The sequence below is a fragment of the Epinephelus moara genome, chromosome 1 (assembly GCF_006386435.1).
Source record: "Epinephelus moara isolate mb chromosome 1, YSFRI_EMoa_1.0, whole genome shotgun sequence".
In the NCBI taxonomy this organism is placed as follows: domain Eukaryota; kingdom Metazoa; phylum Chordata; class Actinopteri; order Perciformes; family Serranidae; genus Epinephelus; species Epinephelus moara.
Genome location: NC_065506.1, coordinates 50,685,645 through 50,695,308, shown reverse-complemented (window position 1 = coordinate 50,695,308; position 9,664 = coordinate 50,685,645). Strand labels below are relative to the sequence as shown.

At 45.6% G+C, this 9,664-nt stretch overlaps 2 protein-coding genes across 2 annotated transcripts in view; one reads left to right on the top strand and one right to left on the bottom strand.

The window, feature by feature from the left end:
* Nucleotides 1-8,850, bottom strand: part of LOC126397212 (intermembrane lipid transfer protein VPS13C-like) — a gene marked incomplete at its 3' end in the record, with an annotated part of 70,957 nt that extends 62,107 nt beyond the window's left edge. Inside the window, exons 1-5 of the mRNA XM_050055854.1 lie at nucleotides 8,630-8,850; nucleotides 7,071-7,114; nucleotides 6,733-6,775; nucleotides 6,492-6,587; nucleotides 5,753-6,001 (exon numbers count right to left, since the gene is read on the bottom strand). Of these exons, the coding sequence (XP_049911811.1) occupies nucleotides 5,753-6,001; nucleotides 6,492-6,587; nucleotides 6,733-6,775; nucleotides 7,071-7,114; nucleotides 8,630-8,729 (532 nt within the window). The remainder of the gene's footprint in view (nucleotides 1-5,752; nucleotides 6,002-6,491; nucleotides 6,588-6,732; nucleotides 6,776-7,070; nucleotides 7,115-8,629) is intronic.
* The window catches only part of LOC126397140 (intermembrane lipid transfer protein VPS13C-like), a 40,206-nt gene continuing 39,269 nt past the window's right edge, over nucleotides 8,728-9,664 (top strand). Inside the window, exon 1 of the mRNA XM_050055724.1 lies at nucleotides 8,728-8,768. Within this exon, the coding sequence (XP_049911681.1) occupies nucleotides 8,728-8,768 (41 nt within the window). The remainder of the gene's footprint in view (nucleotides 8,769-9,664) is intronic.

Below are 9,664 nucleotides of genomic sequence, written 5' to 3'. Positions count from 1 at the left end.
CACACACACACACACACACACACACACTGAGAGCACACACACTCACTGAGAGAACACACACACACACTGAGAGCACACACACACACACACTGAGAGCACACACACACACACACACACACACACTGAGAGCACACACACACTGAGAGAACACACACTGAGAGCACACACACACTGAGAGAACACACACTGAGAGCACACACACATCAGAACATCAATACAGAGAGTGATCTACAGGCTCCGCCTCCACACAAGATCAGCCAATCAGCTGCATCCACCAGGTGCTGACATCACTGATAATCAACTCAGTGTTATTTTAATAACTGTGAGAGCCTGAGGAAAGTTAACGCGGTCGCTGTGACCTCTGTGACAGTGATTATCACTGACCTGCTGCATGTCACATGTGCAGTGTTGACACAGTGTTGCTGCTGTAACCATGGTTACAACTGATGCGACAGGAAACAGGAAGTTACTGTTAAACAAACGTTTTATTACTGAAACTTTGTCTTTAAATGGAAGTTTGTGTCAAAGTTTCCTCTTTAAAAAGACCTTAAAGCCACACTGTGTAGGAATTTCTCCCATCTAACGTTGAAATCATATACTGCATTCAAACAGATACTGTCAGACACTGTTTCAAACGTGTATTGCAACTACGGTAGCCGCTGTGTTCCAAAAAGCTATGATAACATTGATGAAACCATGTCATCTGATACTTCATGGAGTATTCACCCTTTGTGTCTGACGTCACGCTCTGCACGCGTCAGTGACGAGCGCCATGACAGACAGCGGACGTACAGAGCGAAAACTGGACGGCAAGCCAGCTAATCTCAAACTAGACGTTGTAGTTCGTTATTTTTCCTTCTCTCGTGGTGGTAAATATGGTGATTTCTTGCTGTGCGGTGGGCTGTGCAAACAGGCAAGGTTATAAAGCTAATTTAGCTTTTTATCGTATACCTCTTGATGCCGAGAGAAGATGGCGATGGGTAGCTGCAATCAATCGAAAGGACTGGCAGCCCTCAAAATACTCCCGGATTTGCAGCGAGTCGTAAATCTCTTTAGACCCGTAGGCCCAACCGGACAAAAGGGGGTTCCTTTTCAAGACGTTCATGCAATGAACGTCTTGGTCCAAGGCTAGGACGCATGTACACGTTCATAGGCCTTTAAAAACATACGCGTTATGAAATGTAGATAACATGATGAGCGATGAAAGCTTACCTTTGCCACTGTGAGGTACTTCCCCCCGCCGTGAGCGTAGCACCGCCTACCGGTAACCCAACCAGCAACAAAAAAACTGGTAAGCATCCAGACTTTTGTACGCTTTTAGATCTGCACCTGTGTATAGGGATACTCTGTTTACAACATAGTGGTACAGATCGTGTGGATTGAAGCCGGGCAGACTAGACAACTTGGTTAGATCCGTGAATACATGAGGAGGAAGACGGTACAGGTCGGTATGTAACTCTGCTAACGCTAGTTTCTCCAAATACCACTCTTTGTGAGTACCTACAAGGTGACCCACCTCAACCGACAACTGCACAACATCTTTTTGACTTGTAGTAGCCATTTATAAGGTCAAAACGGTGTTAAATGTTACAAAAAAAATGCTAATTTCAATCGAAATCACTTCTCTCTTCTGAATTTTCCCACTCATCTGTTACAGTCTGTTTACGTCCATCATTAATTCCGCCATCCGTCATGGCGCTGTCACGTGATCATGTGACGTATGTGCAAAGGGTGAATTCATTCAGGGCTGCTACACAGACACACGCCACACCAGTTGACAAACCCCCTCCTCACCATGCTGGCTGTGTTTATAGCGTAGGACTGTTGGGGCGGGTGTAAATCCAAACAAACCAATCACATCTTGTCTTTTGACAACTGACAAGTGGCTCAACCTCACACACCTCATCCCTCTCCTCGCATCACTGCGCCGCATTACCTTTCTCCTTCAGCAGCTCTCTCCACCTGGCAAAGGCTGCCCCGATGTTGACCCTCGTTTTTTGAATTCGCCGGTCACGTTGCCTTTTTGATTCCCTTTTGCGCTTTCTTGGCGACAAGGATTCCATCTCCCGTGATGCTGCTTGTGCATGACCCTGCATTATGCCCAAAGAGTGGGACTGTGTTATGCTGCAGTAATGCCGGGGTCGTAGCAAAGCGCCTCTTGCTCTTCTCCTTCGGCTTCTCAGTCACGCATCGCTGGCTCTCAACAAAAACGCCGGTACGCTGGTAGTGCTATATGTCCCTCGCTGGCGGATGTATTCTCAAGATGGTGAAACGTTATGGAACCCCCCAGACGACTTACCCATACAATGTATGAACAAATCTGAAATTCTGCTTTTAGGAGAATAAGTCAGATTATTGGTGGAGGTAATGATACACCAATGATGACATGTTTATGAATGCAGACATCAATTTTTGCAAATAAACAACTGAAAATGTTTCACACTGTCCCTTTAAAGAAAGGAGAGATTCTCTGTAAAGGTACAGTTACAGTTACAGGATACAGTTAGTTTATTGATCTAAATGGCATTTCTGAGAAGTTCCAGTCTGGTTTTAAACTACGCCATAGCACAGAAACGGCGCTTTTAAGAATTTTAAATGACCTTCTTTTAACAGTTGACACTGGTAACTCTGCTGTTCTGGTCCTTCTGGATCTGACAGCTGCTTTTGATACAGTCGATCACAATATTCTCCTGTCACGCTTAAATACTTGTGTGGGCATTAGGGGTACTGTTCTGAAGTTCAATCCTACCTCTCAGATAGAAGCTTTTCTGTCCAGCTGGGCCAGTATTCTTCGGCCACTTCCCCCCTGAGCTGTGGGGTGCCTCAGGGTTCCATTTTGGGCCCTCTCCTTTTTTTAATATACATCCTACCTTTGGGATTTATTTTTAGAAAGCACAATGTGTCATTTCATTGCTTTGCAGATGATGTACAAATCTATCTGCCGTTAAAAACAAATGATCGAGCCCATGTCCAGGTTTTATTAGACTGCCTCAATGACATCCGGTCCTGGATGGAAGTAAACTTTCTCTCCTTCAACAAAAATAAAGCTGAGACAATTTTATTTGGCCAACAAAACCTCTTGGATGGCTATGCCAGTGCCATTGGGACCCTTAAGTCTCACTGTCATCCTTTTGCAAGGAACCTTAGTTTTATTTTAAACAGTGATTGTAGATTTGACAAACAAATATGCTCGACAGTCAAAACAGGTGAGACTTTGAGCAAAAGTAAAGGCATATCTCCCCAGAAATGATTTTGAGAGAGTTATCCATGCCTTTGATACATCAGGCTTAGACTATTGTAATTCTTTGTTGGTCTCGACCAGTCAGCACTGCGCCGTTTACAGGTAGTCCAAAATGCAGCCGCCCGCCTGCTGACTGGAAAGAAAAAGCGTGATCACATTAGTCCTGTCCTTGCATCTTTGCACGGGCTGGATTTTAGGATCCAGTTAAAAGTTTTATTAAAGGCGCTGTATGTAAGAATGTGGCCAAAACGGTTACTGTACTCAAATTCAAAATACTGCCGCGAGTCGTGTCCGCCCCCCCTCCCCTACAGATTCGAGGTTGCTGGACAGCGGCACGCTGGAGACTGATTTGTTTGCCCACGGGCGGCTGCCGTGGCAGGGCCGCGTCGCCGCGTCCTTGATCTTCGGTTTTCCAGCGGACCGTTCGAGCAAGTCCGGCTTCTCTGCTGCTAACGCTGCTGCCGGGATACAGCTGAGGAGGAGCCGGCTGCTAATGCTATGTACCGGGACACTGCTAATGCTGCTTGCCGTGCTGCTGTAGCTCAGTCGTAACTGTAACTGATGCTGAGACTCTACTGACTGTGTGACTGGTAGACGGCGGTGGGTGGCGCAACAGGCCAAAACACAAATTCAAAACATAAACATGATTTGCGGACTGCAAAAATTTTTTTAAATGCGAATATTCTGGCTGTACTATTGTTGTCGGTCAGATCAGTACGTTATATGAACATTATTCCTTAGTCTCTGTGACATATTAGGAGGATTTTATGACTATTTGCTTTATATTTCTTACATATAGCTCCTTTAATTGTTTTTAAATGTTTAAATGGTTTGGTACCATTTTATTTATCAGAGCTTGTTCAGCCTCACAGTACTACCAGGGCACTTAATTCGTCAAACCAGTTGCTCCTGGAAGTACTGTTCAATCCACGCTAGGCGAGTATTCTCGGCTTTCTTTCTTACTTTCTATTTTATTCTAACTTTGTTCTAAATTGATTTCTTATTACTGTTTTATTTATTACTATATTTGTGCTTGATTATTTATATTGTATCTTAGTAACTGTACAGCACTTTGGTCAACTGAGGTTGTTTTTTTTAAATGTGCTTTATAAATAAACTTTGACTTGACTTGACTAGTTACAGTTACTGTTACAGTTACAGTTAGTTATAGTTACAGTTCTTGAATGTAGATGATAGGGCATTAACGACTTAGATTTTTTTCAGGTCGACTTATCTGTCAATAAAGTCGAAGTCGAGTCGACAAGCCATTTGATGACGTCATCACATTGACACAGCGGAGGAAAGTGAAAGTATCTCCACACATGTGATGTGTGTCTGTCAGGCCCGAACATACTTGGGCGGAACGTACGCAGAATGGACTATGCAGCGGACTCAAAGCGGACGTCTGCAAGCCGTGTGCGCGCAAAGCTCAGATTTTATGACCGGGCAGACTCCGCTCCGCGCACCAGTGACTGCTCGACATGTATTTTTCACATCGCAGGGATTTTTCACGGACATTTTTACAGGAAACTACAACACGGAAGTGTGCTCGACTATGAAAGCCCGAATGACTGCGGACATTCTTCGCGGAGTCTGCTCCGCTTAAGTATCAGTGTAAGCCAATCAGAGGCAGCGACTGCATTCCATACACAAGCACACAGAGAGAGAGAGAGGGAAAAAACACACGACTTGTCGACTCCTCCCGGGGGGTGTCGACTTGTGCCACTGACGTCGACACGTCGACAAATCGGCTTTTCTGTTAATGCCCTAATAGATGAGTAAATATACTCTGTCAGTGTTTACATCACAGTAAACATTAGAGCAGTTTCACTGCTGTAACATTCACACAGTTCACACTTATGACTCCGCCCACTGATTCCGCCCACTGACACCTTAACGTCATCGTCACAGTACTGTGAGTGTTTCAGAATAAAAGCCTTGTGATAACAAACAAAGTTCTTCTGTCCACAGAGACGCTGTCAGAAGGCTCTTATTTTGAAACACAAACAGAGAGTGTTGAGTTAAAAATAAATATTTGTATTGTTTAAATCTGAACTGTGGTTAAAGGCGGTGTGATGTCATCATGATCATAGAAACACCATCTTTACTGTCTGTCTCTGTTCAAACGCATCACGGAGGAACAACAGGCGAAACTGAGCAGCGCCGCTCACACAGGCAGCCTCAAAAGAAGATAAGGGAGCTGACTCAGCGCCTGGCGGCTGGACCTCCATCTGTAGACCTCCTCACAGCTCGTGTTCACCAGGTGTGAGAGTGGGTGTGAAGGTCAGGTAACATCACCTGGTGACAGAGGAGGCGGCGCTGGTGTGGGAGGGGGAGGAGTCAGAGTCAGTATTCAGTTCAGTGAAACTGATCAGCAAACAAAGTGCTCTGAACTTCTGGGCGTCAGAGCCACTTCCTGTTCACACCGTGCACCACCAACATGGATGACATCACCGTCGCCATGGTAACAGTGTTACAGAGCGGCGCTCAGAGAACAACCTGCTGTCGTACCATCAGACAACAGAGTGGCCTCGGTCGTCTTTAGCTCGCTTCCACAGTACAACGGGATAAACAAACAGCTATTGTTGTTGTTGTTGTTGTTGTTGTTGTGCAGTATATAAAGGGACTGATGGGGCCGTGGGTAGAGCAGCTCTGACAGAGGCTCCGCCCTCTTTCCCTGCAGGTGTTCTGGGTGAAAGAAGTCGGACAGGTGTGAGGTCACTCTGTCCAAAAGGTCTTTATGTCCCATCTCTGGGATGTCTGGGGACACAGAGTCTGAGTGGACCATGTCCAAACAGTTACAGTAAGAGGACGGACGGTGTCCGTCATGTCTCCTCAGCAGTAGTGACAGACAGAGACAGAGGACGGACATAGACAGAGGAAGAACAGAGACAGAGGACGGACATAGACAGAGGATGGACAGAGACAGAGGATGGACAGCTGCTGAGGCTGATAAAGGCGGAGGATGTTCAGTCGGCTTCCAAAAGGTTCTTCAAAGGAACATCTAGAACCCAGAGGAGAACCATAGAACCGACCAGACCTGAGAAACCTTAGGAGGACGTCTGCTGTCCCTAGACCAGAATTAACGGTGGACAATGAGTAGATGGACAGTTGTGTCCACGTGTGGCGGACATGTGTCCACTCTCCTGTCTGAGCTGTGATTGGCTGATCTGGTGATGGAGATCTGGTGACAGGACAGACTGTCTCTGAGGACACCAGGGACAAACAGGAAGGATCAAACATCACTCACTGGCTCCAGGGACGACCAGCAGGTACAGACCGTCCAACGTGGCGACCACCGCGTCATTATAGAGATTCTTCCACGGAATCTTCAACGTCAGCTTTCCTGAAAACACAAACAGGAAGTCCACAGACGGCAGCTGTTACATCATCAGGTTAGATATTTGTCCTACAGACACAAACAGGAAGTCCACAGACGGCTGCCGTTACATCATCATTCTGTGTTCTGACATCACACTGACAGAACTTACCGATCTGTCCGGCCTTCACTTTGAACGGAACATCAAACTCACTCTGAAACACAAACACAGATTATTATTGATTATTGATCAGAGTCTTATTGATCTAAACATCCTGTCGTTAACAGAACCATTCTCATTGGTCCTTCTGTACTTCCTCTTGGAATGATTCTCAGCTGACAGGAAGTGATGAGGGACCAAACCTAACGCCATGGCAACAGAGCGTAAACTAAACTACACAAAACAGACGTTAAAGACGTCTCTCTGGACTCTGACATGTTCTGATTCTGACCTATCAGAGACACTCTGTGGGATGACATCAGAGGGAGGGGGCGGGGCCTCAGACTTACCAGAGCGTTCTCCTTCACTCTCAGGTTCTCCAGAACAACATTTCCTGCAGAGACACAGAACACACAACTGTAAACAACTTCCTGTTTGTCCTCCAGCTGACACTGACCAGCCAATCACATCTACAATAACCAGTGGAGCTATTGATCAGTGATCGATCGATGAATAATAACCAGTGGAGCTACTGATCAGTGATCGATCGATGAATAATAACCAGTGTCGTAGCTCCTGATCAGTCCCTCCCGTACTGGTCAAACTGGTCCGAACACTCTGAGATTATTTATAGCTGTCAGCTGATTGGTCGAGCCTGTCTGTCAGCTTTCTGTGTCTCAGGTATGATTATCTCCACCCGACAGGTGTGACAGGTCAACAGGTATGAGGAAGCTCCAGTGATGTCATCACACCAACAACATGCCAACACTTTATATGAAACAAGATTCAGCTGCTGTCAGCTGATCTCATGTCAGAGGTCAGAGGTCAGAGGTTCAGAGGACGGACACCGACACAAACACTTAAAGGCATCATGGTGTTGATGTGTTTCTTTTAATGACAGCTGTCAATATAACAGCTGAACAATTACTTTCACTGTACACTGAACTAAACATGGAACATTTCTTCTTCATCATCTTCACCACCTGTTAAAAAAAACGTTTTTGTTTTTTTTTTCCAGGTGGTTGACGCGCACTCTCTGTCCACTGGTGGGAGTGTGCTCACCTGTGTGTGTGTGCATGTGTCCGTGTGTGTGCATGTGTGTGTGTGCATTTGTGTGTGCACGCATGTGTCCTCCGTGTGTGTGTGTGTGTGTGTGTGTGTGTGTGTGTGCGCGCGCGCACATCGGAGTTGAACTCCACCGTGCGTGAGAGTAGAGGAGAATTGTAAAGGCACCCATGTAGAGCAGATGAAGTGGCGTGGTGCAGATAAGATCAATAACATAAAGTATAGAGCTGTTCTGTGGGAAAGGTAACCTTAGAGGACTTCTGTTGTGATGCTCCTGTTATGATGGCAGGGGAAACGCTGAGTCATTCATGTTATAATGTTTGTTTCCATGGTAACATGAGTGTCTGTGAGAGTGTTGTTAGTGTGTGTGTGTGTGTGTGTGTGTGTGTGTGTGTGTTACTCTCATTATCTCATAATGACAAAAATCACGAGGGCTCTACAGGAAACACATGGTGTGTGTGTGTGTGTGTGTGTGTGTGTGTGTGTTTCATTAACCCTGTTTAGTGTGTGGACGGTGTGACACACTGATATGGGTCAGAAACACCGACACCTGCTCTAATGAACCAAAGCTCACCGTCATGCCTCCACTCTCACTGTGTTTGGAGGAGACATGGCGGGGACAGCAGGTGAATATACCCGGAACACAAACTGATCAGTGTGTTGTGTTTGCGCCGATGTGACACACAGAACCTAGTGTTTAACATGATGTAAACACACATGTTATCAGACCTGCTGACATCAGTTTACACAGGAAGGAGTCTTAAATTACGATATTTCTTAACGGACTCTGGTCCCGTCACTGTCACCGTGGTAGCTACTAGCTAAAGTTAGCCGCTGAGCTCACCTCCCCAGATCCCGATCTTCAGCTGGGACTTGTCCAGGTTCTCCACGTAGTCTCCGATGAACCTGTTGAGCAGGTCGCTAACAAGAGACTCGAAGACCATGTCTGAGAGCTCTGTGTCGGACCCTGCTGTCGGGTCACCGTCTGTCTTCACCTGATTTCCGGTTCTGATGAGCAACAGTCACGGATCGACTCTCTCTGGGATCGACTGCTGTGTTCGATCGATTAGTGCTGTCTGTGTGTTGATTACAAACGGTGAGCGAAGGAGAGGGTCGATCGGTCAGCTGATGGAGGAAGTGTCTCTGTTTATTATCTCTGTCATCACGTGACGGCGGTGAAACGTCAGGGAACAACAACATGACGTCAGTGAAGAAAGACAACACGCACTCTCAAAAAAGAAGAAACAAGTCTGGAGGTGCTGCTCGGCCACAGAGCAACAGTATAAACAACAAAAAGCCAGCAACACTCGGTGTCCTTCGTTACAAACTTTTAATACCTCACTGGTACAGGCGATCATACAGGCGATCAAACACACAGACCAGTTTGGACAAGTGTCTTCCTCAGTGTGTGAAATGACAGAAACAGGGTGAGACATGCAAAAATAACCTGCATTCCCAATTTCACACCTGCATGGCATTAGACAATTACCAGAGCACCAAGCAGAATCCTGATAATCATAGAAAATCTTCTCATAGAAGAGAAAAAAGAAAAAAGTACAAAACATGTATCAGTAGGTATTAAATAGACCAGTATTGAGAAAACATATCTACAATATAAAGTGCCTAAGAGTAATAAATATTTACTGAGTACACCCAAAAAAATATAAATATATACAAAATACTGCCTGGCAGCAAATGGTACAGTACAAATATATATAAAGTGCCACAGGTCAATTATATTATTTATATATATTATAATCATATTAATATGATAATGAGGGGCGGCTGTGGCTCAGAGGTAGAGCGGGTCGTCCACCAATCGAAAGATTAGTGGTTTGATCCCGGACTCCTCCAGGCTGCATGTCGAAGTATCCTTGAG